General features: G+C 53.7%; 1 protein-coding gene and 1 long non-coding RNA gene across 4 annotated transcripts; one reads left to right on the plus strand and one right to left on the minus strand.

The window, feature by feature from the left end:
• Positions 1–156: 156 nt before the first annotated feature.
• Positions 157–23,097, minus strand: LOC132234982 (uncharacterized). Its single transcript, XR_009452962.1, has 3 exons — positions 22,589–23,097; positions 15,920–16,064; positions 157–982 (listed from the first exon to the last, which is right to left on the minus strand). It is a non-coding gene; the product is annotated as an uncharacterized LOC132234982 (long non-coding RNA).
• Positions 2,128–27,962, plus strand: TECR (trans-2,3-enoyl-CoA reductase). 3 transcript variants are annotated; one of them, XM_059696651.1, is made up of 13 exons: positions 2,128–2,152; positions 24,863–24,913; positions 25,584–25,635; positions 25,975–26,019; positions 26,111–26,214; positions 26,292–26,407; positions 26,490–26,595; positions 26,750–26,822; positions 26,912–26,955; positions 27,033–27,090; positions 27,169–27,257; positions 27,576–27,621; positions 27,703–27,962. In XM_059696651.1, exons 1-13 carry the CDS (start codon positions 2,150–2,152, stop codon positions 27,828–27,830), a joined length of 915 nt encoding a protein of 304 aa, XP_059552634.1. In that variant the 5' UTR covers positions 2,128–2,149; the 3' UTR covers positions 27,831–27,962. The 3 variants fall into 3 exon arrangements, with proteins under 3 accessions (XP_059552634.1, XP_059552633.1, XP_059552632.1); XM_059696650.1 differs by lacking the exon at positions 2,128–2,152 and adding an exon at positions 2,219–2,404; XM_059696649.1 differs by lacking the exons at positions 2,128–2,152; positions 25,584–25,635 and adding an exon at positions 2,541–2,568.

Genomic DNA, 27,962 nt, shown 5'->3' on the forward strand with positions numbered 1-27,962 from the left:
TATGTGTCCATCATTTTACTTTATCCTATCACAGAGGTTTCCCCCACTTCGATTAATCCCGTCTCCTTAAATCTGTCACCAGTGAATTTCATGTATAAATACGGATGTAACCCTGCCATTCTCCGGAGCACTATCTCAATTCGTTGAGGTTCTGCTTCCCAGCATATGTCAACAGTTTGGCTCAAATAAACTTACAAAAATTCTTTACAGGTTTCAATGGTTTTTTTACGTTAACAGTAGGTTCACAAAATGAGTTGGTTCCTGTTGAGTGAGTGCAGGGCTCAGGAAAGCAATCTCAAAAGGGGAACTCCAGAATGTTCCAACTCCCTAGGAATGTGTACAGAATTCCCCCAAGGATGCCATCTATTTGGTCAGGACACCACAAGCCTCACCTAGCTGGAACCCAGTGGTACGGAAGAGGCGCCGACGCAGACTACACTGGAGAAGCTAGAATTTGACAGAACTAGCGAAGTAGCAAAACATGGATAGATTTTAGGGTTTCAAGTCTACCCCCTTAGTACCTCACAATTTGACATCTCAACTTGGTAGGATTTTAAGATGTGGTCTCCGAGTGAGTACTCTCATTGTTTCCCCTCAATGAGGGCAGCAAATGAGGCCGGTTGGGACACAAAGGTTTCAAGATACTGTGAGCCCCCCAACTACCAACAGAATAAAATCGATGCTTTTGAAAGTGCGGTTATAAAACACCTTTGTGTTTTCATCTGTTTTGTCCAGATAGGCCGAGTGAAAAAGATAGTTTCTGAAGACCACAGCCTTTGCTGTTACTTAGAAGTCCCCAAAAGTTGTAGCTTCAGAGTGTTTAGAACCAACCTGGATGGTTAAGGGCTCAGCAATGACTCACCCTTGCCCCACCCTATGACTCACAGGTCTACCTTTGAGGACTTCTCACCGTGTCCCTGATATCAGATCATCATGGGTTTCCAATGATGCAAGTTGATGGTGGCTCCGGGCAGGCCTGGAACTGGGAGAAAGAAGAGAAGGTGAGGGAGTGTACCAGGTGCTGCCCGCTCAGCCTGTCCAGAAATGTTGTATGCATGAGTGTGTGTGTGTGTGTGTGTGTGTATGCGCAAGCGCGTGCGAGGCACAACTGCCAGCCATAACTGGGAGCTGTGTCTGTGATTTTCAGTGTTCCAATAGGTACGTTAAGAAAGTAAGATGAGTGGCTCAGTGGTTGAGCATGGACCTATGAACCAGGAGGTCATGGTTGGATTCTGGGTCAGGGCACATCCTGGGGTTGCGGGCTCTATCTCCAGTGGGGGGCGTGTAGGAAGCAGTCAGTGATTTTCTCCTATGGTTGATATTTCTATTTCTCTCACCCTCTACTTTCCTCTTGGTAATTAATAAAAATATATCACCAAAAAAAGTACTTTGTTAAAAAAAAGTAGAAGGAACAGGGGAACTTAATTTTAGAAATATATCTTCTTCCAATATATCCAAAATATTATCATTTCAAGATGTAATAAACATAAAAGGTTTTTATGAGATTTAAAAAAGTTATTTCCTTTTCATACTGTCATTGGAATTGATGTGTCTGACATTTATACAACACATCTCAAATTGGACCAGCCGTATTTCAAGGGCTCACCAGCTTCATGTGGTGACCATACCGGACAGCGCAGGCGGAAACAAATGTGGGTCCCCTGCCACAGGGGGACGGGAGCTTGCATTAAAAAAGGCAGTGAAGACACCCCCTGGTTACAGATTGGGAGGGCCTCAGGGTGCTTTCCCCCACCCATTTCCCCTTTCCTTCCCTCCCATTCATGACAGATAGGGGTCTCCTCGCCTGAGGCCACTCCATACCACCGCTGCAGCCCACGCCCCCAACCCCTAGACCTCTTCCGTTGCTCCCCAGTACCCCAGGGGCCGCCAACCTCGGAATTCACCTAGCTTCGCCGCCCGCCTTGTGGATGCTGCCCTCCCTGTCACTCAACTTCTTGCTCCCGCCCCCGTCTTGCAGTAACCGTCGCTTCCTTTCGTTTCCACAGCGACGCCTTCAAGAGGCGGGGAAAGGGGCGCGCGGCCTCGAGACCCATTTTGATTGGTGGAGGGCCACGCCCCTTCTTTCTCGCCCACTTCGTGCCCGCGTTCCGCCCCCTCGATGGATTCCGCAAGCTGATTGGCTAGCATTATGGTGAGAGCGGCTAGTCTACGCTCAAACCAGCCCCGTGGGGACGGGACGAAGGTGGGCGCCCTACACGCTGATTGGCTGGAAGGGCACGGGCTGCAGGGAGGGGCGGGGCGGACGCGGAGCCGTGGTTAGTCTCGCGCAGCAGTCGTGAGCGCGTGAGGGACCTGTGCTGCGTTGCGTGCTGGGAGGCAGCAGCAGCAGCAGTAGCAGCAGGAGCAGTAGCCGCCGTGTGAAGAAATCATGAAGCATTACGAGGTAAGAAATGAGGATACGGCCACCGCAAACCCACTCTTTTTTCGCGGGTCCACGAGATCCCCCTTTCCTGTCCTGTGCCCGGAGGACTGCTGGACGGCGCAGGCGCAGTGGGCGCGGTTGTGCCCCGGGACGCTCGCAAATTTCAGTGCGCATGTGCAGAGGAGGTATTTATAATTCTGCAACCCAGGCTGTTTTGGGGATGCCTTTTCTTGGGGGTCTCTGCTGCACCTGAGGAGTTTGCAGTTTCCTGCAGCTCTCCCAGCGGGCAGAGTTGCAGGCTTTGGCAGGGGAGGAACGAGGGTGCGGGACCCTTGCTCCCAATGCGTAGGTGTCTTGCACAACCTGGCACCATGTCGCCACCTCGGGCTTAGGAAGGGGCTTTGCTATCAGCCCTCTCTGGCACAACCTTTGGACCCCTTCCCTCGCCTGGCACGTTCCCGAGAAGCTTAGGAGGTGAGGAAGGTGCTGCCAGGGCTGGTTCCCGCCAAGCAACAAAGCTGATCTGGCTTCCTGGTAATCTAAGAGATCATCTTTGTCACCCCTTGTGTGTCACAGAAGTCTCACCCCCACAGCCACTCTTGAAGCCCGTCTTCTGACTCCTAAGTTGGGCTTCTTTTTTTCCCGTAAAACGAAGTTTCTTCAGGCTCGTAGAGATCTCTCTGATAATATTAGTAATTTTATCACTTAATTATTGCTGACTTTTTAGTGAGTCATTTTAGCAAGTGCTCACTCTTGTGCTAATAAAATTCAGTTTCCTTCTTCTCTTATCCTCATAGCCTATGAGGTAGGAGACTATTATTGTTATTATTTCCATTTTTGTAAACCGAAAAACAGTCTCAGAGATGTCACGTGACTTGCTCAAAGGTTCCCAGCTAGTAAATGCAGAACACAGAAACTCAGAACTCCAGAGTTCCTTGCCCTGGCCGGTTTGGCCCAGTGGATAGAGCGTCAGCCTGCGGACTGAAGGGTCCCAAGATTCGATTCAGGCCAAGGGCACATGTCTGGGTTCCGGGCTGGATCCCCAGTAGGGGGTGTGCAGGAGGCAGCCGAACAATGATTCTCTCTCATCATTTATGTTTCTGTCTCTATCTCCTCCCTTCCTCTCTGAAATCAATAAAGAAATATATATTTAAAAAAATAAACAAGAAAAAAAACTCCAGAGTTTCTAGTTATTAGCCACTATGTCATGCTGGTCCCCAAATAAAAATTAGCAGGTTGAGAGATTTCTCCTCCCCTCACCTCCTAATTAAATTTTTTTTTGGTAAAATATGTATGAAATTTATCATCTTTTTTAAAAAAATATTTCTTTATTGATTTCAGAGAGGAAGGGAGGAGAGAGAGATAGAAACATCAATGATGAGAGAGAATCACTGATCGGCTGCCTCCTGCACACCTCCCAACTGGGGATTGAGCCCGGAACCCAGACATGTGCCCTTGGCCTGAATCGAATCTGGGACCCTTCAGTCCACAGGCCTACGCTCCATCCACTGAGCCAAGTCAGTCAGGGCCATCTTTATTCTTTTTAAGTGTACAGGACAGTGGCATTAAGTATGTTCACATTGTTATGCAACCATCATCAGCATCCATTTCCAGAACTTAATTCTTTTCATCTTGCAAAACTGAAGTACTACTGTTAAAATACTAACTTCCTATTCCCCCCTCTGCCCAGCCTCTAGCAACTGCCATTCTACTTCCGTCTCTGTGAGTTGCACTAGGGTTAGGTACCTCATGTAAATGGAAGGAAGGATTCATTGTTTTTATTCATAAGTTGAATACCACTACCTCTGCCTTTTATCCCATAAGTCCTCAGTCATTTTTGGCATGGTACTAAGAATAAGGAGGTACAGTTCAGTAATCTCTCATGCCCCATTTAACTTTGTGATCATAAAATAAAGTTCTTCTAATATAATTTTCCCTTTTAAACCCTCTGTGTAACCCTGGAGAAAAAGCCACATTCAGTTTGAAAGATGTAGGATGGAAGGTCTGTGTGGCATTTTTATAGTGGAGTTTTAATCCCCCCCCCCCCCCATTAAATTTATTGGGGGTGACATTGGTTAATAAAATTACATAGGTTGCAAAGTGTACAGTCCTATAATACATCATCTGTATATTGCATTGTGTGTTTACCACTCAAAGTAAAATCTCTTAATTTTACTAGTCAGATCAAGTAGGCCTCTGAGAACCCGTGGGGTGGGCACTTTTGTTCTGAGAAGCTGGGCACAGATTGGAACCCATGTTTTACCTTACTCAAACCTTTCCCTCCCAAAAGGAAGGGGGAGCGTCAAACCCACTGTTCAAAATAAAAAAAATAAACAAAATGAAAAAAAGTAGTTATTTTGCTGTGTTCTCTGTTATCATTCTCTGCTAACCTTTGCCAAGTATTCACTGAGGTGATAGCTACAGAGTTTCTGAATGGGAGGAGCAGTCACCTCCCTGCCGTGTTTGCACAGCAAGCAGATGAGCCCAGGGGTGTGTGTTTTTACAGATCTATAAAAGTAGCAAGGTTGCTTTCACTCACATTTAGCAAAGATTGAGAAAAGGTTTCAATTACTGTCCACATCAAAGAATATGTTTCTGTTTGGGTCAAGTGACCCCCTGTCCACAGAGAGATTGGCCTCCCTCAGAAGGCCTTTTTGGCCCCAGAGGTTTCTCCTAGATGGTAAAGTGCAATATCCAAGTGCAGTTGATGAGTGATTGAAGTATTTATACAGAAAGGAGCAGGACTCATGCAGTGTCAACAGCAAGCTAACCAGGATTGACATCTGATGTTACGGCAGTTAGAAGTTCAGCTAAAGGGAAGGTTTGTTGTAGTTCGCTGTCACTGCCTATTTTCCCTCTGTGATCTGAAATGAAAAAGTATCCCTTCAGTGGCCTGAGACAAGCCTGTAGAGCTGGGCTCCCTCTGGCCTTGGCTGAAGCTGGCTTTTGGAAGTTCAGAGCTGACCTTGGGATTATCTTGGGGTCAGAGCAAGTTAAGATAAGAGAACTACTTATCTCAAGCTACAGGTTTTTTGTTTTTTTTAAATTGCAGTTTTTGCCATTGCTGATTAGAGGTCAAAACAATGATACCAGTAGCAACTGGAAAAACAGCTTATTGCATCTTGTAAATGAAGAGAATCAGCACCTTAGGCCTCCCAAGCCCAAGTCCCTACTCATTTCCTGCAGCTGGGTACCCCGAGGTGAGGAAGCCTCATCCTCTGGGGTCCCCACTGCCCTCATATAGGATCTTCCACCACCTCACCTCAAAGGGTAGCTCTGTTGGTGCCCATTTTGCAGATAATTCTAGGCCAATATTGTGCCTTGACTCAGGCATATTCTTGCTTCAGCTGCCTCTACAGGTGTAAGTATGTGAAAGGTCTGTAACTAGAATACCAGTCATGGGACAGTTTAGAGCCAGAGAACTGAGTAGGAAGGTGAAAATTAAGGAGAAAGTGCAAGTCATGTTTAATGGTGTCGTAGGTGTGTGGGCTTTGACTAGCCCTGGCCCGAGTCCTGGCTCTGCCACTCTAAATAATGGCATGACCCCAGCAGCTTACTTCACCTCTGTGGACCTGCCTCTGGCTACTCCTTGGAGTGAAGCAAAGTTTTAAAGTTTTAAAGAACATTATGAAGTTGCTGGAAACATACTAGCCAGGGGTATACATAAAAGGGGCGGTGCTACATGCACATCTGGGTCATCCTTTTTAAATGTTTTGCACAATTCCATTGTATGAAAAGAAATCAGTTTGATTTACCTAGCCATTTAATAAATCTCCAAATATCCTGTTGAGTGGAATAAAGCAAGTTGCAAAAGACTCTGTAAGTTGAAAAAAAGAAAGTACCAAGTGAGACTTACATGTACTGTTGTTTATGGGTATATACCTAATCTAAGGATAAATTGTAATACAAGGTGAGAAATGTGTGGGAATTACACAGTAGTTAGAAGAACCATTGCTTTGGGAGAAAAAGATGGGGAAGAAAAGCTATGGGGAGGCTTTAGCTATGTCTGTTTTATTAAAAAAAGAAAAAGAATCTAATATAACTAGAATAAAATGAAAATTTTACTTCAGAGATGGGATTCTAGGTGTATCCTGTAATTTTTTCTTCTGAATTCTTATGTCCTTTTGAAATAGAAGGTGAGGAATAACTAGGGGTGTTTTTGGCCATCGAACCCTGTTTTAACATGTGGTTCTCTGGTCCTTGCAGGTTAAATTTGGTGCCTGTTTGCAGGAAGGTGATGTGTTCTAAGATGGGGACTGCTTGATCTCTTTACTCTCACCTTTTTTTTTTTTTTTTTTAATTGCTTAAAGTATTACAAAGGGTATTATATATGTCTCCTTTTTTCCTCCTCCCTTGACAATCCCCTGGCCTCCCCTACCCCCCAGTGTCTTATGTCCATTGGTTATGCTTATATGCATGACACCTTTTTTTTTAATGTTTTTTAAAAAATTGATTTTAGAGAGAACAAGGGAGAGGATAGAGAGATATAAACATAGATGAGAGAGAGAGACATCGACCAGCTGCCTCCTGTACACCCCTTACTGGGCATCGAACCCGCAACCCGGGCATGGGCCCTGACCGAGAATCGAATTGGGGACCTCTTAGTTCATGCGTCGACACTGAACCACTGAGCTACACCGGCTGGGCTCTCACACCCTTCTACATTGCATTGAACAGGTCTTCAGAAAGTGCTTTTGGGGTTGATTTTGCATTTGCAGACAGGATGGACCTTAGTTGTAACACCCTCATCTGAGCTATCTTTTTGTGGCTAGGTAGTGATAAAAGCAGGGACACTGACATTTACGGTGTCCTTCCAAAAACCCTGAGAGGTGGGTACCCTTTGTCCCCCATTTTGTAGACTAGGAACTTGCCCACAGTCAGTCACATCATGCTGGAGACAGGATCCAGACCTAGGTCTGTCTGATTCCTCAATGATAGAATAGTGTGATGCTGGTGCTGCTGACAGCTGCCATTGTTTATTGAGTCCTATGAGCGTCTGATCAGGTGGGCAAGAGTATTATTTCTACTTTACAGGCTCAGAGAAGTAATTAAGTTGCTCAAGGTCGTAGACCTAGGAAACAGTGTGCCTGTCCCCTGTTACTGTCCCTGCGGTTGATGCTCTACTGATGCTGCTCCAGGCCGCGGATGGCTGTGTATGTTTCTGAGGACGCATCCATGGCTGGAGGGTGGGAGAGGCGCCGTGGGCCAGCGTGGGCTGCTGGCAGAGGGTCTCCCTCTGCCTTAAACTCGGTGGACTGTAGAGTTCTGCAGCCATGAAAGCTTGGTGAGCTTTAAAGGCCTTTCCTGTGATGGCGTGCCTCAGGCCAGGAGCCTGCGAGCTGGTTTTAGGCTTTTGACACCCTGCAGATTTCTTGCTCTGAGCAGGTAGTGATTCACTGTTTCAGATTGTCCTGGTGGGTCCCCTCTTCTGTCCCTTGGTAGCTCTGCATTTCAGCCACTCCCTTCCTGCGAGCCTGAATCTGAGAACCCCGAGCCTGGATGAGCTCTAGAATTCTCGGGTTTGTCTTCTGTACTCTACAGGCAAGGGATCTGAGGCCCAGAGAGGAGGGCCTTTGCCAGGGCCACAGGGCCAGTCCCTCACTGGGTTTGGCAGTCCTTCCTGGGAAGACAGCAAAGCCCGCAGGCTTTGGATCTGAGTTGGATTCAGATCCTTAACGGCCCCATAAAAAGCTGAAGCTCATGGACAGGTTCTGCAACCTCACAGGCCAGTTTCCTCACTCACACAGTGGGGGCCAGGGGTGTGCCCTGCTGGCCCTCCCCCTTCAGAGCGCCTTGTTGCACACTGACCATCACCCTGCTGGGCATAAGGGTCCCTAACCTCACTGGGCTATGGCTTCAAGGGGCTATTGCTCGGTGAACATTAGATGAGCAGATGCCTGGAAGGCACTCAGCTCAGGGCCAGGCAAAGCACAGGAGGGCAGCTAACATTTAGCAAGTTCTGTTGATCTACCTGCCTTCAGAGGCCTTGGTGCTGAGTTGGAGGAGGCAGGGTCGGGTGGGCTGAGGTGGAGAAGGGGAGGGTCTAGGCCAGTGGTTCTCAACCTTCCCAATGCCGCAACCCTTGAATACATTTCCTCGTGTGGTGGTGATCCCCCAACCATAAAATTATTTTCGTTGCGACTTCATAACTGTAATTTTGCTACTGTTATGAATCGTAATGTAACTATCTGATATGCAGGATGTATTTTCATTGTTACAAATTGAACATAATTAAAGCATAATGATTAATCACAAAACAATATGTAATTATGTATGTGTTTTCCGATGGTCTTAGGCGACCCCTGTGAAAGGGTCGTTCGACCCCCAAAGGGGTCGCGACCCACAGGTTGAGAACCGCTGGTCTAGGTGGAGGAGGCAGGTAGGAGGTGGGTGAGGGTGGGCTCCAGGTGGGGCAACTGAGCCCCACTGGCTGGGACTGGGAGTGATCCTGTGCTTAGCAGAGCCCCTGGAATAATCGGTTCCTGAGGAGAGGGGAGTTGGAGGGTTGATAACTGCTTGGAAGGGACCTGCACCTGTTGTGACACGGTTGTTTAGTTGGGAATCTCTGCACTTTCACCGACAGGCTTGGCTGGGTGAGAAAGGCCAGAGACCTCCAGCTGGTGGGTCAAGTTCAGGCTAGGTCTATATACCCTCTTGCAGACATTGACAGTGGCAGCTGAGAAGGTTTGAATACAGGAAACAGCCAGAGCTGTTTAGTTGGGAATCTCTGCACTTTCACCGACAGGCTTGGCTGGGTGAGAAAGGCCAGAGACCTCCAGCTGGTGGATCAAGTTCAGGCTAGGTCTATATACCCTCTTGCAGACATTGACAGTGGCAGCTGAGAAGGTTTGAATACAGGAAACAGCCAGAGCATCATCATCACCACCATCAAGCTACTGCCAGTGTAGTGCTCACTTTAAGTGCTTTTTATCTAGTAACTTGTTTAACCCTTATAATTAATCTGTGAAAGAGATACTGTTTGACAGATGGGGAGATTGAAGCACAGAAAAGCAAAGTGACGTGCCCATGGTCACACAGTGAGTGGCAGAGCCCAATTCTCCCAGACCCACATGGGCTCTGCTGTGTGTGGGCCCAGGTGCTCATGCCCTGAGGAAGGGATGAAGGGGGTGGCCTGTGGATGCCACTGGGTGGATCTGCCTTCGGACATTTACCCTATCAGTGTTTCAGTTTTCTCACCCGTGAAGTCAGGATGCGGACACCTGACTCAGAGGGCCACTGGGGAGTGGGAAGTGCCCAGCGCATTCCTGGCCTCCAGTCACTGTCCAAAGCATTAGGTGGATCAGAACCAATCGCTGGCAGATAAAGACAGATCTGCATTAGTCAGGCACCTGAGTGCTTTCTGCATGTGGTCTCTTGAACACCTGAAAACTGTCGGTGAGCAGCCAGTGGGGCTCCTGGATATGGCTTCGTGCGAATAACATCCCCAGGAGGTGGAAGAAGCAGCCAGATGCCAGGGCTCAGCTTTGGTATAATGTCATAGTTACATTTTGGGGTGATCCGCTCTTTCCTGCTTTGTGGGACGACCCTCAGTGAAGGCAAAGTGCTCGCAGAAGCATGGCAATGGGAGGGTCTTAGCACCCTGGCTCCCACCTTTTGAGGCTTCTAGTCATTCTCTGTCCCCTGCTTTCCTCACTCAACACTGCACGCTTTCACTCTTCAAACACCCACAGCCATGTCCCTGCTCCAGGAGCACAGGCTGATCCCTCAGTCAGGAATGCGCTTCCCTCTGTTCTTCGCTTGCCCGGTCCCTTGTTTTTGAGAGCTCAGCTTCAGTGTCATGCTGAGAGGCCTTCCTGGACCATCCTATCTGGAGTACAACCCTCAACCCTACTCCCCAGCCCCCCGTAATCCTTTCATGGGCTGTTTCGGCTCTGGTGTTCTCATTTGGTTACTTGCTGGTCTTTCTACCCTGGTCAGACTGAGCTCTGTGAGGGCCGGGCCTCTGTCTTGTTCCTAGTCTCCTCAGCATTCGGTCAGTGCTTCTTTGTTGAATGAATGAGTGGATGAATGAATGCATCTTCTTGCAGTCAGGCTAACAGGGAGCAGAAGGGTGAGAGTGGGGCCCGCTGCAGGGGCCTGGATGAGTCTGGTTTCTCACACGGTGGGCTGAGGGGCCTCGTTAGGGGTCCTGACGTTGGGAAGGCAGCTTCTTATGGCTTCTGGCCACTTGCTCTGGGTTTACCTAATCTCAGCAGGACTATTCCCCGTCATCCCTCCCCTTCAGTGTGAGCTGCCCACACTGCACCTGGGCCACCCCTCCCCACACAGGTGGCTGGCAGGATCTGCTGCTCTGGGTGTACTGTGGGGCTTCACTTACCTGTTTCCAATCTATCACTTCATTAGTCTGCTAGTTCCAACATGTTTTTTTTTTTCCTCTTTACCCCTCACATACCAGGAATACTGGAGTGAATGAATCTCAGCCTCTGCCCTCAAGGTCGTGAGCCTAAGTGAGGCCTGAAGGAGGGGGAGGGGACCAGCATGTGCTGAGGCTGGGAGGCCAGACTTCCTTGGGTGTCCCACATCAAGAAATGAGGCCGGCCAGGGCTTCGTAGCCACCCGGATGCCTGTGCACTTTAACCCGAGGGTGATGGACGTCTCTTTTCCCTGTTGATTTTATCTAAAAGGTTAATTTCCAGGGGGTGGTTTAAGTCCGGGGTGGCTCTCTTGTTATGGTGTTTGTTACATAAATGCTCAGGGTAGTTCCTTATTGACAAATGGTTAGAGATGGGCCAAGCCTCCCCCAGCCCTTGGAGGGATAAAGGACCTCTCATTAGCTTGCACTGAGTGACTGGCAGGCTGGCACAGCCCTGCCCCTGTCCCTGCTTGAACCAGGCTCTTATGTAAGCAGAGTCCCCAGGCCATTCAGTCAGCCCAGGGGACTGCAGGGTATGTGTCGTACCCTGGGCCCTTCGGAATTATTATTTTCTTCCTGTTTAAAGGGAGCATTGGCCAGGGCCATGCCAGTTGTGTGGTGGGCCCATGGGAACAGTGCCTGTCATCAGGGTGGGTGTGGGCTGGCCAAGTCTGCGAGAGGGTGGTTTAACATTGGCACTGAGGCTTCACGGAGCATTAGGAAGCAGGTTGCAATTTGAGGGGGTCACAAAGGGAGCCTCCAGTCTTATGGGGAGAAGCTGTCTCCCAGGCACCTTAGGAGTCTATCTCGGCAGGGGGTTGCTGCATCAGGCTTGTCAAGAGCTGGGGTTGGGAAAGCGTAGCTCTTGAGGGTGGGTGAGGGTAATATCAGAGTTCTTGGGCCATCTGTAGTCTGAAACAGTATATTATTGGATACTATTTGCTCTAGAGAATCAAGTCGGACAAAATCTCCGGGCTGGGGGTGAGGGTCTGCAGAGGACAGGGCTGGAGTTCAGATGGGTAACTCCAGTGCTGGGAGTTTTGGGGAGAGGCTGCTATTCTTATCTTGTCTGGAAATCCTGTCATTCAGGTTTCAGCTCGAATGTCACCCCTCTGAGAGGCTCCCCCTGACCCAGCCAGGCCACCTGTCACCCTATCACCTCTCCTGTTTTAGTTCTCCACACAGACGTAGCACCTCCAGGGAGCATGTCAGTGTGAGTCCCTCACTCTCCTCTTTAACCGCGGCTCCTCGCGGGGCTCGGGAGACATGTGGAGCGAGTGATTTGGTATGTCTGCTAGAGACACTGTCCTGTAGAGCAAGGTGCAGGGTAGGCCCAGGCAGTCAGCCATGTCTCCCCGCCTCCGAAGGCACTGCAACTCCAGGGGAAGGACCCTTGCCTGCTTGCAGGGTGCTTGTCTGTTTCAAGGCCTGGAGTTTATGGCTTGGAGTGCATGTGGCTTCCCTGTGTTCGCGTTGGCCCCCTTCTGTCGTGAAGCTGGTCTCTGCTCATCTTGAGCTATTTTGGAGCTTGACCATTCTCTTTTTCCCCCTTTTGACCCAAAGTTACCTGAACTCTTGAGTTGTCCTGTAAGGATAAGATGGGGACCCTGTGGGAGGTGCTAAAGCCATGATCAGTCCCCAAAAATACTTCCTGCCAGACTCCTAGGCCAGCTCAGGAACTGCAGTGCCCACCACATTCCAGCTCACCTGGGGCCTCTGGGTCTGGGAACATGTACCATCCAGGGAGAAAGTATGGGGCAGGATGTCCCTGTCAAGACTCTTCGATTTCTTTCCTCTCGCTTCATTTCACTTTCAACCAGAAGGGCAGAGCAGAGCCAGCAGGCACCTGTGGGGCTTGCAGGTGGGAAGACAGCCGTGGGCGTCTTCCTGAACCTCTTGCAACAGGTAGGGTTGGCATTTTCAGTTTACCTTTCCCTTGGTAGATGTGGCTAAACATTAGGAACATTCCAGAAACTCAGTACCCTCTTGCTCTTGTTACTACTCTGTCTTCATCCCAAAGTGTACATTTTTCCCCTCAGCATTTTCACAAGTTCCTTATGATATATATATATATGTGTGTGTGTATGTATATATATGTGTGTGTATGTATATATATATGTGTGTGTATGTATATACATGTGTGTATGTATATATATGTGTGTGTATATGTGTGTGTATGTATATATGTATATATATGTGTGTATGTATATATATGTGTGTATGTATATATATGTGTATGTATATATATGTGTGTATATATATGTGTGTATGTATATGTGTGTGTATGTATATATGTATATATGTGTGTATGTATATATGTGTGTATGTATATATGTGTATATGTATATATGTGTATGTATATATATGTGTATGTATATGTGTGTATGTATATATGTGTGTGTATGTATATATGTGTGTGTATGTATATATGCATGTGTGTATATACAAGATATATAATTTATATCTTGACATAGGAAGTTTATTTTTTCTCTTAAAAGTCGGCGGCTTATTTTGAATCAGTGACAGCTCAGGATCCAGGAACTAAGGTGTCTCTTTCACCACTTGCCACCTCTATGCTCCAATATAAGCCACAGAGTCTCTGGCCTGGGTTGTTTCTGAGACTCTCTGCTGTATCTGCCTGCTTGCGGGCCTTGCCCGCTCCCCCCCCCTGGCTGCCCAGCAGGGAGAGGGATCCTTCTAAAAACCAGACCAGTTGTGGCACTCCAGCAACTTTCCAAAGTGCTTATCTTGACCGCCCTTCCAACCTCCTCCTCTGTTGTTTGCTCGCAAGTCCACTCTGCTTCAGCCTTTTGATGTTCTTGAGCCCTGCAAAGCTCTGTGCTGCCACAGGGCCTTTGCACCTCCCCCAGGGAAGCCTCGTGGTTTGGTTCAAATCACACTTCCTTAGAAAGGCCTTCACTGACCACTCCTGTGGCACTCTGGTCTCCTGCCCTTTGTTTTCTTTTTGGCGCCTGGTACAACCTGATCTCGTGTCACATGATAGATGCTTTGCCTGTGTTCCCCTTGAGGGTAAGTAGGTCCCGTGGAGGGCATGGCCTTCTTGGCTGTGCTCACTGTTGTATTCCATCACCTGGAACACTGCCCAGCACCCTGCTGTTACAAATAGTTCTTTCTGTTCATCTTGGAGCCTAGCACCTAGCACGGGTTGGCACATGGATGGGCTCAGCAAGTGTTTGCTGAGGGGGTGAAGAACACGAACTTCTCTGCCAGCAGAAAAGGCTTGTAGAGGTTCCAGGTGCCCTCTGCACACTGTTCAGCCCTTTGCAGGTTGTGTGCAGCAAGCATATCCTTGCTCTGTGTGGGCGTGGGCCATGGCTTCTAGTAGGGAGGGGTTCCCTGGTCTGGGCCAGCTGCTCTGGAGGAGCACGGGGACCGGGCTTGCTATGCAGGAGGCAGCCACAGCCACCCAGCCGCCCTCGGCCCGAGCCCAGTGGCTCACTCTTACATACTGAGGTTTCATGGCCTCGGTTCGAGCTCCTTTGGGCCAGGTAGGGTCCCAGGAGACGGGCAGCCAAGGGAGCTGTGGCCAGACTGGAAGGTGGGGCCCGGATCTCCCACCCTAACCTGGTAACACCTGCCATGCCACTTGCCTCTTGGGGACCTACATGGGGGTGAGAAAATGCGTGATGCCAGTCCCTGGGGACCAGGTCCTATTGCCAGTCCTAGAACTGGGTCCCAAGTCTTTACTTTCAGAAAAACAGGGGAGGGGTGCCTACCTAATGGGTTAGTCATCGTAGCGAAAGCAGCCCTAGACAATACGTCAACCAATGAGCACGGCCAATACAACTTTGTGGATACTGACATCTGAATTTCTTGAAATAGGTTTCTTTTGATTTTTTCCAACCATTCTTAGCTTGTACACAAAGAGGCAGATAGGGGACCGGAATTGGCCTGTCGGCCATGGTTTGCTGACCCCTTGGTCTAAGCCAGTGGTTGGCAAACTGCAGCTTGGCAAACTGCGGCTCGCGAGCCACATGCAGCTCTTTGGCCCCTTGAGTGTGGCTCTTCCACAAAATACCAGCTCTTCCACAAAATACCGACTTCTGCGCATGGGCCACGAAGTTTCAGTCTCACTGTACGTGCGCGCCCGCACGTGGTATTTTGTGGAAGAGCCACACTCAAGGGGCCAAAGAGCCGCATGTGGCTCACGAGCCATGGTTTGCCGACCACGGGTCTAAGCCATCCTTTATTCGTGATAGAATTATTCCAATAGCCTACTGCCACCGCGTTTCTTTACTGCTCCTTTAAGAACCCAAGTCAGGTCATGTTCCTGCTCTGCCCAGAACTCTCTATAGCCCCCACCTCACTCAGAGTAGAAGCCAAAGTCCTCACCCAACCTATGAGACCCTGCACCCCTGGTCAGCACCCTGCCCTCATCTCCTCCCAGTCCCACCCTTGCTCCCTCCCTCAAGCCACAGGGGTCTCTGCTCTGTTGCTTGAATGCACCAAGCATGCTGCACAGGCCATTCCTCTGCCTCCATGCAGATCTCTGAACTGCTCTTTCCTTCACTGCTTGGCCCAATGTCCCTTTAGGGAGGCCTTTCTTAACTATATGTAAAACTGAACACTGCTTTACTGCCACTCCTGTCCCCTTTTCCTATGGTACATGTCATCTTCTATATATATAAAAGCCTAATATACAAAGTGTCCCCTCGGGAGTTTGACCGACCGGGAGTTCCATCACTCGCTATGACGTGCGCTGACCACCAGGGAGCAGCGCAGAATGAAGGAAGGCCCTGGCCTGTAGCTGGCAGCCACTAGGGACCCTACTCATGTACGAATTTTGTGCACTGGGCCTCTAATCCTCTGATTTTAGTCTCCATTCCCAGACTAAAATGTCAGCTCTGCATGGGCAAGGTTTTCTGTCTTCTTCCACCCCAGAATCCCTAGAGCCCTTAACAGTGCCTGCCTGGCTTGTAGTAGGTGCTCAGTCAGTATTTACGCAGGAAATGAATAAGATTGTCTCCTCATCTGCCAAAGGGGGCTAAAAGTAAAGGAGGTAATTCACGTGGAGGACATGTCTCCGTGTCTGGCACACTGTAAGCGTGCAGGAAGCACCAGCTGCCGCCGCCTGTGTACGGCTGGCAGTGTGGACTCCAGACCGGCTGTTCTGCAAGCTGAGCTCCCCGGGGTGGACTAACCTGCTTGCTGCACTGGGGCTGGGAGAGCTGGGCGCACAGGTTGCGGGCCGGCCTGGATGAGCTCCTCCTGCCGCTCTGGTCAGCCTGTGTCCACAGGGGTCAGCATCTCTGGCCTCTTCCAGTCTTCTGATCCAACAGTGCCTTCCTGCCCAGAGATACAGAGAGACAGGTGGTCACCAAGCTCAAACTGGCTATGGGGTACAGGGGTGCAGATCTGGGTCATCTCTGGGGGATGGGCCTGGGACAGCCCTGGAGGAAGAGTATTCAGTTCCTGAGGAGCAGAGACACATGGGGTCCTGCTCCTGGAGCTTGTGCCTGTGCCCTTGAGCGACGACTTGTGCTTCTGAGCTTCTGCCTCCTCCTCTGTGAAATGGTGTGACTGCCAACCTAAAAGGGAGCCAGTGGTGGTGGTGGAGGCTGTGTGCTCAAACCCACGGGAGCGGGCAGTGAAGCGGGTGGGTGGGCGGGAGAGCGACCTCAGGGGTTGGCTGAGGCCCCACTGCAAGGGTCTGGGAGGGCCGAGAAGGGCTGCCTCTGCTGTGGTAAGAGTTTTGGGCTTCTTCCAGAGGGCAGGGGTTTGAGGAAGGAAACCCAGGTTGAGGGGTCGCCTCAATCTGTCACCTGGGAACTTCCAAAGCTGTGGATTCCGGGCCCCATCAGAGATCCCGATTCCCTTATCCAGGTTGTCTCACAAGCAGGCAGGGTTTAGGACCACTGGGCAGGGCTTCTGTGTTAGGTCCTTTTACGAACATTCCCATTGACCAGATGGAGAAGCCAAGACTCGGGGCGGGGGGGGGGGAAGCTTGGTCAGACTCTGGCCTTTGCAGCACTGCCTCTCGCTCAGTGTTGGCTCGCCTGTGGCACTGCTTTTCTGGGCCTGTTGATGGCCTTAGCCTGTGACAGGAAAACGTGTGGGAAGGGTTTAGACGGCTGCTGAGCCTGCCTGGGCCCCTCTGTGTGGTGTCAGGAGTTGACAGGCCTTTTGCCCTCCATAAGGCCTGACTTCTGGGGCCAAGGGCGGCTGAGGCCAGGGAGGAGTAAGCTCAGTCCTTGGGCTCCCCTGCAGGGCACTCCCTGTGTAGGTGGCATCTTTTGCAGAGTCCAGACCTCCCGGACTGGTGTCCTGAAGTTGGAGTGGCAGCAGGGAGGAGGGTGCCTTCCAGAGAATCTGATCCAGGGCTTCCCTGTCTTTTTCTGTTAGCATTTAGTCCTGCTTTTCAGAGTGGAGGCTGTATTGCATCATAGTGACAGGGGCTGTGAGCCCAGCAGCCTGGGTCGGTGTTGGCTCTGGTACTTCCTGGCTACATGTCTTGGGCAAGGGCCCCCTTGTTTTTCTTTTTTAAAATATATTTTTATTGATTTCAGAGAGGTAGAAACATAAATGATGAGAGAGAATCATTGGTCGGCTGCCTCCTGCACGCTCTCTACTGGGGATGGAGCCCGCAACCCGGGCATGTGCCCTGACCGGAATTGAACCTGGGACCCTTCAGTCCACAGGCCGATGCTCTATCCACCGAGCCAAACCGGCTAGGGCCGTGGTTGGCAAACCGCGGCTTGTGAGCCACATGCGGCTCTTTGGCCCCTTGAGTGTGGCTCTTCCACAAAATACCACATGCGGGCGTGCATGTACGGTGTGACTGAAACTTCGTGGCCCATGCGCAGAAGTCGGTATTTTGTGGAAGAGCCGGTATTTTGTGGAAGAGCCACACCCAAGGGGCCAAAGAGCCACATGTGGCTCGCGAGCCGCAGTTTGCCGAGCCGCAGTTTGCCGACCACTGGGCTAGGGCAAGAGCCCCCTTGTTTTTGAACCCTGTTATGTGAGCCACCCAGCAGGGGTCACAGGCCCAGGTGAGGCTGGGTGAGTTATGCAGATGAAAGTCTTAGCAGAGTCCTAGGAACGAGGTCAGCATCTGATACATGTTACTCGTGGTGGCATTTCCAAATGGAACAGGTACAGCCTGTAGTCACCCAGAGAGGTGCGTGGGCTGTGGGTGCTGGCGAGCAGCCAGTCAGATCCAGGCCTGAGACCCGGAGTCCCCCGCTGTGTTAGTCCAGCGCCCCTTTCATCTTGGGCCTTCTGTGGTCTCAGTGACCAACCTGGGGGCACCCGAGCACCTGAAAAACATCCTCTGAGGCCAGTTGCTACCAGATACGCAGCCAGCCAGCTTCTCCTGGCTCTGGGTCCCACAGCCTAGGGACACGGCATCCAGACTTTGTGACCCCTCATCTGGCCAGTGGGCGCAGGGTCTGGGAGCTGGCTGGCTGGGTGCCTGGGAAGAGTGATCAGCCTCTCTCTGTCCTTCCCGGTCTGGGATGATGACATTCCACCCCCACCTCTGCTGCCCCGGGCTCTTCGGCTGCCCTGGGCTCCTCCGAGAAATGGGGTCACAAGGCGAGGCCACTGGGGAAGGAGGTATTTCTGGCTGAGCAGGTGTGGCCTGTGCTGGCATCCTGGCAGCTGAGCCCAAGGTCTTTTCAGCTGCCCTGGCAGGAGCAGTGTGACTTCGATATTTTGGAAAGTGTAAGGGAAAGCGAACCTAGAGTGCTGAGCTGCTGAGTGTGGCAAGTGCGCTCAAGCCTCCGCATTAGTGAAGTTGGTTAGGTAGCCGAGATGGGCCAGGCCGCCATCCTGCTGTGCCCTGTGGTGGCTGTGGGAGCTGAGTGCCTGGGCTGGCTGGCTGAAGGACCTGCTGGGTCATTTTCATTTTTGCCTGGAGTCCTAGGCTGCTCTGAGCAGGGTTTGCACCACAGCGGGCCTCTTGTGCCCCAGCTTTGGGAGAAGATGTTGCCCACCAGAGCACACAGTCCTCTGCAGGTACTGGCTGGGTGCTGCTAGGCTGCCCAGCATGCCACAGCCCAGTTTAAGGGCCTTTTCCTGGCAGACAATCCCCTGTGGCATCCCAGAGAGCCTGCTGGAGGCAGGGTGTGCTGCCCTGTGCCACCTGTGTGTGGGCCACTGTAGAGCATGTCCTGGCTGGAGATGCAGCCCCAGAACACTGTGTGTGGTTGCTGGTCTGGGCTCAGGCATTTGCATGACTTGGGTGCACTCTGTACCCTTTGGAACTTGGCTTCCTCATGGCTCCTGCTCCCTTGGCCACCGTAGGGACAGGGAGGATGAGGAGAGGGGGCTGGGAAACTTGCCATTCCGGACCAATTGTCCTCATCCATAGCCACCGGGCATTCCCTTCTTAGGACACACAGCAGTTCCTGGTATAAAGGTGGGAGGCCTTAAATCCATGCTGACTCTTTGGCCTCTTCCAGTCCCTGTCCAAGGCCCTTGAGGCCATGGAGTGTGGTTTACTGGTGGGAGGAGCCTGGGAAGCACCAGGCTGGCTGTGTTTGTAAAGATGGCGAAGCACAGGCTCCTGGCTCCGGTGACCTGGGCACTGGTGCTGGGCCCTGTGTGTTGTTTGCCTGGTGGCTCATGCAGAGTGGAGCAGCATTACAAACAGCAATTCGGCTTGGGCTCCTCCCACCGGCCTCCTACTTGCTCTTCCTGCTCATGGGGCTCAGATAGAAACCTCAGATTTCTCTCTCCTCTCATCTCCACATGCCAACAAATGATCAGCAGATCCTGTTTCCTCCCCCTTCATAGTCTGTCCAGATTTCCCACTTCGCACCCCCATCCTCACCTCCATCCTGGTCTCCCAATTCCCAGGTGGTACCTGTGAACACCTGAGTCAGGTTATGCTCCTCTTCTTCCCATGAACCCTCCAGGCTCCTGCCTCACTCAGTAAAAGCGAGAATCCTCTCTGGGGTTCACAAGGCTCTGTAGGAGCTGCCCCTTTTATGCCCCGTCTTCATGTCCGCCCTCTCCCCTCACTCACTCTGCTCCGGCGTGTAACCTTCCTGCTCCACAAACACGCCTGGCACCATTGCACCTGCCGTTCCCTCTGCTTGGAATACTTCCCCCCAAGATGTGTGCATGGTTTGTTCCCTCATTTCCTCCTGGCCTTGGCTCAGACGCCCCCCCTGAGGGAGGCCTTCTCTGATCACTGCCTAAAATGGCCACCCTCCCCACTCCTGATGCCCCAGCCTGCCCATTCTGTTTTACTTCGCAACCCTGGGTGACACAAATCATGCCACTATGGCCTGCCCCATCCCCTGCTTGCCGCCCCCCAGCACACAGACTGTAATGCAGGTCCCCTAGAGGCAGGGGCTTGGTTTTGTTCACTGCAGTTCCGTCATGGGAAGGAGGGGTGCAGGAATGAATGAAGAAGCCTCTTTGCTGGTAGGTGGCAGAGCTGGGGTTAGGGCTCGCTCTCTTGGTCCCTTCCTGGTCCCATCCTGTACTGGCATTGGGACGCGGAGTTGGGACCAGGGGACTGTGGAGCAAAGCTGCCGCGAGCACCCTTCCAGGCTGTGGGGCTGTGGGATGGAGCTGCTGCCACAAGGGGGCAGCAGAGATGTGGCAGCCTCCAGCGCTGGTGAACTGTGTAGGGACTGCGGCCGAGGCCCCACCTCTCGTGCCCACCCGAGTCTTACTATTGTTAGGGTTCTGCTCACTGTCAGCAGCTGGATGAAGCATCATCGCACCAACCCCCGACGCTGATGTCCTGTAGATGGGCCCCTTGATGCCCGTGGTCAGGATTTGGGGACAAGAGGCCTGGCTCCCTGGGCAGCTGGCAGTGCTATTTCACTAGTATCGGTCTGCATTATATTTATCCTTTATAAAACTTAATTCTAGGCTGGCTATATTTATGTACTTTTTTGGGTGGTTATTATCTCTGTAAATCTTGCAGTAACCCTGTGAGATGGCAGGTGGGGGCAGCCTACTTTGTAGATGAGGAAACAGGTATTTTCAGGGCCTCACAGCCAGGAAGTAGGTGAGTCGTTGCTTAGGAGCCTTACACGGGTGTTTGCAGAGCACAGCTCCATGCTGGGCTATGTTCCGGGTGCTGGGAAACAACTGACAACCCAGTGGGAGGTAGATGGTAAATGTCTGGGGGTTGATATTTTAAGCTGATGGTCAGGAAGGGCCTCCTCACCGCAAAGTCGTCTGAAGGTCTGAGGAGATAGGGGAGGAGCCCTGTGGGGTCTGGGGGAGAGTGTTCTAAGCAGCTGGAACAGCATGTGCAAAGTCCCGAGTCTCTCTTACGGTTGCATAACTATGCTCTTGTTCTGTCATCGCCAGACAGGGCCGACCCCTGGATCCTTGCCTCCCTGGCAGCTCTGGGCACTGGCGCTAGCTTGGAGCAGGTGCTCAGAAACCGCTCCCCTCTTTCTACTACTGCTACCTTGATCAGTAACATTTTTATTTCCACGAAGACAGTGAAGTCCCGGGGCCCTGCTGCTCCACAGTGGCTCTGGGTGCTCCTCTCTGGGTTGGGGAAGACCACAGGGTGGCTTCTGCTCGTCCCCTCCTGCGAGGTGGGCTGTGGTCTTGCCCCTTGTCCTCGCCACCCCCCACGCCCCTCTGCCACCTTGTGCTGCCACGAGTTGCTGTTGGCTGGGCCCCAGAATCTCAGGCCTCTGGGTGAGAATTCCTCCCAGGCTAGTGGAATGTCATCACATGCACCCCAGGCCAGGGTGCCTGCCCTGCCCTTGTCCTCTGTCCATTGTAGGCCATGGGGCCACACTCCCTGCCTGCAGCCATTGATGGACCTTGAGCCAGTGACCTCCTCAGGCCTCACTCCATCCATCCATAGAGTAGAACATGTTGCCCTTTCCCAGCCCCTTCCCTCTGTGGGGCAGGAAGGGCTGCCCCTGTGTTCCTCATAGGGCCACCACTCCTTCGCCTTCTCCCCAGGATGGGGCCTGGGCCTGCTGTCTTTTCTGTGCTCAGCAGCTGCCTGTGCCCTCTGACCTCAGTCCTGGGTCCTACCCCGGGCCCCTATCCCACTCTGGCCTCAGGGCTGGGCAGGCATGTGGTACTTGTGTTTCTGAAGCATAGGGCATGGAGGCATGCTTGGGCACAGAGCAGGGGGTAGGGGTGGCGCTGAGGTGGGGAGGGTTGCAGTTGGGGGGGTGAGCTCAGGGACTGAAGACTGGGAAGCACATGACAGGGCCCCCACCTTTAGGCCGTCAGTGTGGGGGGGGAGGGGGGGAGGAACCTCTGCTGCTCCCTGCCCAGAGACCTTTGTTTTGATGGGTAATTGGGACTTATTAGCCTTCCCACCTAAAAACTTAATTGAGGTGAAATTCACATAACACAACACCCACTTAAAAGTGAAAAGTTTAGCGGCACTTAGTACATTCACAGTGTTGTACAACCACCGACCTCTTCTAGTTCCACAGCTTGCCATCACCTCGAAAGGAGACCAGGTCCCCATTAGCTGATGCTCCCCTTCCTCGCTCCCCCAGCCCCTGGCACCTACCATTCTGCTTTTTGCCTTTGGGATTTAACTGTTCGGGACATTCCGGATACAAAGTGACCCCTTGTGTCTGGCTTCTTTCACTTGGCAAAACTTTTTCCCCAACTAGCATAACTTTTTATCTTGAAATGATTATAGAGACACAAGGAGATGCAAAAACAGTACAGAGAGGTCCTCCCCCCCCCGCCCCCCCAGGGCCTTTCAGACCTCTCTTGGGGTAAAGATGGCCTCTGGGCCCCAGGATTTGGGGCCAGGAGATGGGAAATGAGGACTGATCCTGTCGGGGTGGCCTGAGCTGGAGCAGCCCCACCCTGGTGGGTCGGGCCCCTCGTGCTGCCCCTTGGGCTGAGCTTACCTCTGTGAGGGCTCAGTCTCTCCTGTCCTTTGGTCTTGGGCTGGCCTGGGCGCAGTGTGGCGGCTGCTGGGAGTATAGCCCCTCTCCTGGCCGCCCTCTCCTGCTGCCCAGCTTCCTCTCCCAGCAGCCAGTTGGGCCCCCGACGGCTGTCCTCTCCTCCTGGGCCCTGGTCTCATGCCCGGTTGGGGGAGGGTAGAATTTTAGCCCTTCCCCAGCAGCTGGCAGGCAGGGAGAGGGCTGGTTGTATTTTAAGCTGTTGAGTGGTTCAGCAGGAACTCGGAGGCCTCTTTCCCCGGAGGCACGGTGTTGCCTTCCTGTGGACCACACCGGCTCTGAAGGCATGTGGGCACTGCCCGCCTGGGACCCAGCAACTATTAATATACCTGCAGCCACGGGGCAGGCACAGGGCCCTGCTGTTCTAGCCCTTCCTGTACATTTGTGTGTGCCCCGTCCGTCTCCCATGAGGCCCCGTGGTGGGACTGGTACTCCAGGTGATGAGACCAGCTTTCTGTTTTTGGCCCCTCTGTCTGGCCTTGTTACCCCTGTGGCTCAGAGGGTTCAATAACCTGTGCCCAAGGCCACAGGGCCTGGCCGAGCTCTCTCTAGCATGTTAACAATAGGCAGGTTGGCCAAGACTTCTTGGGTGCTGGGCCCTCTCCTACCGCAGGTCCATGGGGTGGGTGCTGCAGCCACCAGCTGGCCAGCAGGGAGCTGGGATTTCACCCCAGGCCACGTCCTTCCCTTCGTGGCAGCTCCACAGGCTTTGGGACACTGCGCGTCTGTCAGGCACCACGCTGCACTTCTCGTGCGTTGTCTCAGGGGACCCTCCCAGCCCTGCTGTGTGCTCCCCAGGCCGTGGCCCAGAAGAAGGGATTCTGTGGCAGGGCCAGATTCAGTCCCATGCATGTCCACCACATCCTCTGCTTCTCTCACTGCCGTGGGTGTGTGAGGGGAACCCCTTCTTTCAAGGACCTTGGGTGGGTGGCATGCCCTCAGAAAGCCTTGTGTGGGCCTTGGATGGGGTTTCGAGCCCTGCGCCTCTTCCCCACGCTGCCACTGACTGAGGGCCACCAGGGGTGGGAAGGGTTGCCCAGTGGCCGACTTGGGGACAGACCCAGCCCTACCTGCCCCTGCTGGGTTTGAGCTCTGTGGCACGCAGGCCTTAGGACTGGCCTGCCCACCGGGCCTCCGTGCTGCTCTTCCATGTCCGTGGTGTCTGCTTTGACCTGTGTGGGGTGGTGGGTCAGATCTCCCCTCCCTCCTGGAGCTTCTTGCCTCCCAGCAGCACCCCTCTGCTCTGCACTCTCCGGGGTTCAGGGAGATCGTGTGTGAAGTGGCTTGTGTCTCTGGGCTTTGGGGATCTCAGGACCTGGGCTTACATGATGGGAAGACTGCCCTGAAGGTGACCTTGAACATGGTCTGGGTGGATCTAGTGAAAATGTGTGGAGAGGGAGGTCAGGGAGGTGGGGCCAAGGCCTCATCAGCCCAGGCTGGGGTGCTTTCTGGAAACTTCCCGGTTTCTTTACCCTTTCCCCACAGAGGCTCTCTGCACCAATAACTCTGGAATCTGTCACCTCCCTGGGAACACAAATGCACAAGGGAAATAATCCGAGTGTCTCTCACAGCTCAGAAGGGGAAATGGATGATCTAGCTCTCGGATTCTCAAATAGCTGGGATTTCTCCAAGCCCAGTGAACTCTGCCGGCCTGAGCCGGGTGCCGGGGTGTGGGCTGGCCTCTCACCCTCCTCCTCACTGGGTATGGGGGCCAGGAGACACCTCCATGCCTTCCTCTGGAGACCTCCCTACCCACCAGTGTTCTTTGGGGGCTATGTCCACTTGAAAACCTCACTTTCAGGGTGACCCAGCCCCTGGGGGGCTGTCCCCGATCTGTGCCATGGCTCTTCGGGGGCTCAGTCTGGGAAGTTTTATATTTAGCTGGGCATGGCTGTAGGGCCACTCGGGTTACAGCTGCACAGAAGGTGGCAGTGCCAGGGCAGGCGTGGGCTCCTTTCCAGCGCCGCGGCAGAATTTGATCGCATGGCCTGCCCCAGAGCGCTGTGCGAGGGGAGGTCGGTGGTGGGGCCTGACAGCCGGCAGCTTGGGCCACTGGCCTCGTGGGCCGAGCAGGGTGGCATGGACCTGAGTGTGAGCTTGGTGGCCCGGGAGGCCAGCCAGGGCCATGGCCCCAGCCCTAGCGTAGGCCTCAATGGCCTGCCCCGGCCTGCACCCCCCAAAGTGGCCAAGAAACCTAAAAAGGGCGTTCTCTTCTTTGAGGTGGAGATTCTGGATGCAAAGACTCGGGAGAAGCTGTGTTTCCTGGACAAGGTAGGACCGCGGTGCCGGCTGCACTGGGTCAGGGTGCTGGGCCCATGCCTCTTCCTTATGGGGCTCCTGACCACAAGGGAGATGGGAGTGCTCCTCCAAACTGCTTGGGAGGTGCACGAGGGGTCCTATCCTCAGGCCTGGGCCTGTCCCTGCCAGCTCGGGGTAGAGCGGGCAGCCCTGGCCGCTGGGTGTGGCCGGGACTTGGCCTCACCGTGCAAGAGGAGGTGAAGCAGCCTCAGTGGAGCCTGCAGGGCTTTGGGCTGGGAGGGGGTAGAACTGTGACCAGGCCAGGGCAAGGGGCTTGTCCCTTCCTAGGGGAGGTCTGGCCTGGACTGTGGGTCTTACTCTGGGGGGAGATGTGGGTAGGGGTGGAGAGGAGAGGCCCAGCGTCTCCTGCTCAAATTGTCTCCCAGCTTTTCTGGGGGGCATCCTGGCTACCTGGTAAATCTGGGCCCTCAGGCCCACTGCCGTCCCCACTCTGACAGGCCCTTGCTGCTCCTCTCGGCCATGTGGGTCTGGGGCTTGGACCCCAACCTTCCCCACTCCCATAGCCAGGCCCCCATCCACCCCCACCTCAGCAGGAGGGATCCTGGATCAGGGGTCCTGGCCCCCCCCCCCCCCCCCCCCCCGCCTCCAGGGCTGACTTCCCTCCGGTCCATGCTTCCCTCAGGTGGAGCCCCATGCCACCATCGCAGAGATCAAGAACCTTTTCACTAAGAGCCGTAAGTCCAGGGCCCAGCCACACTGCCTCCTGCAGCCCCTCTGGGCAGGGGCCTCTGGGTGGGACCCCTTCTGGCAGCCTCTCCTCCCAGGGTCTGCAGAGATGCCCATAGTGGAGCCCAGGACTTTCTGGGCTTGCCCGTTGCCGCGCCCCCGTGTGGCCACTGGTAGGAATGCCCTTGCTTGGTTTTCGGAAGGGCAACATCCAGCTTCTGCCAGTGCTCTTCCGGGCTGTGTCCTGGAGCCACCCAGGCCACAGGGGCCTTGCTCTCAGTTGGAGGAGCTGTGGGGTCCTTGGGCCGCACCAGGCTGTGTACTGTGACGCCCTGCTCTCCCCGCAGATCCACAGTGGTACCCTGCCCGTCAGTCCCTCCGCCTGGACCCCAGTGAGTACAGCTGTTGCTTGACCACCCCTGGGCACCCCGGTGGCAGTGGGAGGCCTGGGTAGCTCCTGAGCTGTGGCCTGCCTCTCTGCAGAGGGCAAGTCCCTGAAGGATGAGGACGTTCTGCAAAAGCTGCCTGTGGGCACCACAGCCACACTGTACTTCCGGGACCTGGGGGCGCAGATCAGCTGGGTGACGGTGAGTCCTGACCCTACTACCTACAGCCTCCTCTCCCATCAGCCACATTGGGGTGACTCACCTGCCCGTCTTCCCAGGTCTTCCTGACGGAGTACGCGGGACCCCTTTTCATCTACCTGCTCTTCTATTTCCGGGTGCCCTTTATCTATGGCCACAAATATGACTTCACGTCCAGCCGGCACACGGTGGTGCAGTGAGTGGGTCAGGGTGGAGGGGGTGATGGGGGGCGGGGAAAGGCCCGTGGATTGGCCCCTCTGAGCCAGCTCTCCTCCCAGCCTCGCCTGCATCTGCCACTCATTCCACTATGTCAAGCGCCTGCTGGAGACGCTCTTCGTACACCGCTTCTCCCACGGCACCATGCCCCTGCGCAACATCTTCAAGGTAAGGCCCCGCCCTCGTGTCCCAGGCCCACCCACCCTAGCCCCGCCCTCGCAGGACCCAGCTCTCTCTGCCCACACCCTTTAGGGTGGACCCCCACCCCCCGGACCCCGCCCTCCACTGGGCCAGGCCCCATCCCGGCCCTGCTCCCTTTCAGAATTGCACCTACTACTGGGGCTTCGCCGCGTGGATGGCCTATTACATCAACCACCCTCTCTACACGCCCCCCAGTAAGTGGCTTTGGGACCCTGCTCCTCCTGTGAGCCCCCATCCCCCACCAGGCTCCTCTCATCGGCCTCCCCTCTGGCTTTCTTTGCAGCCTACGGAGCTCAGCAGGTTAAACTGGCACTGGCCATCTTTGTGGTAAGCAGGCAGGCTGGTGTGTGTGATGGGGTGGAGGGAGTCTGGGGGGCTCTGGGCTGACCCTGCTCCTCTGACAGATCTGCCAGCTGGGCAACTTCTCCATCCACATGGCCCTGCGGGATCTGCGGCCAGCTGGTGAGTGGTCTCCTCTGGGCAGGGGGTGGGCAGGCTGGGCCAGGGGGTCTCACTCACCCTTCCCATCCCGCCTGTCAGGATCCAAGACCAGGAAGATCCCATACCCCACCAAGAACCCCTTCACGTGGCTCTTCCTACTGGTGTCCTGCCCCAACTACACCTATGAGGTGAGGGCCTGTCCTGCTCCCCTCTCCCTCATGGGGCTTCAGGTTCCCTGTGAAGGGTCAGTCCCTGGAAATAGAGGTCTCGGCTCTGGGGCTCGCCAACATTTACGAGGTGGGGAGTGGGGAAGAGTCAGGTTGCCTGGCTCAGCAGTTGCTTTTGCAGTTTGAACTTGAGAGCATCTGGAGATGAAGACGGTGGCCCCGGGGGGTTGGGAGTTGTGTAAGGCTGGGCTTGTGGCTGTTGAGGGCTGAGGGGCATGTGGGCCCCCGCCCCCCACCCCCAATAGCTGGCCTGCCCTCATCTCCACCCTGTGCCCACAGGTGGGGTCCTGGATAGGCTTTGCCATCATGACGCAGTGTCTCCCAGGTGAGCCCACGTCCCCCCTCAGCTGGGCCCTGCCCCACTCGGTGCCATGCACCCTCCCTAACCTCCTGCTCTGCTCTGCAGTGGCCCTCTTCTCTCTGGTGGGCTTCATCCAAATGACCATTTGGGCCAAGGGCAAGCACCGCAGCTACCTGAAGGAGTTCCGAGACTACCCACCCCTGCGCATGCCCATCGTCCCCTTCCTGCTCTGAGTCGCCTGCCTCCGCCAGCTCCTAGTCAGGCTCTCGGGAGCCGGGCTCTCGTACCCCGTGTCCTCCTTGGGGAGGAATGGGGTACACTGCTCTCCAGCACCTGGAATAAAATCTGCCTGCCCGGCTGGACTC

This window comes from Myotis daubentonii, chromosome 5 (genome assembly GCF_963259705.1).
Source record: "Myotis daubentonii chromosome 5, mMyoDau2.1, whole genome shotgun sequence".
Classification (NCBI taxonomy): domain Eukaryota; kingdom Metazoa; phylum Chordata; class Mammalia; order Chiroptera; family Vespertilionidae; genus Myotis; species Myotis daubentonii.

Coding starts and splice junctions, on each gene's coding strand:
- TECR (XM_059696650.1), top strand. Junction 25,636..25,974: donor GAACCTTTTCACTAAGAGCC/GTAAGTCCAGGG, acceptor CTCTCCCCGCAG/ATCCACAGTGGTACCCTGCC. Junction 26,596..26,749: donor CCCTGCGCAACATCTTCAAG/GTAAGGCCCCGC, acceptor GCTCCCTTTCAG/AATTGCACCTACTACTGGGG.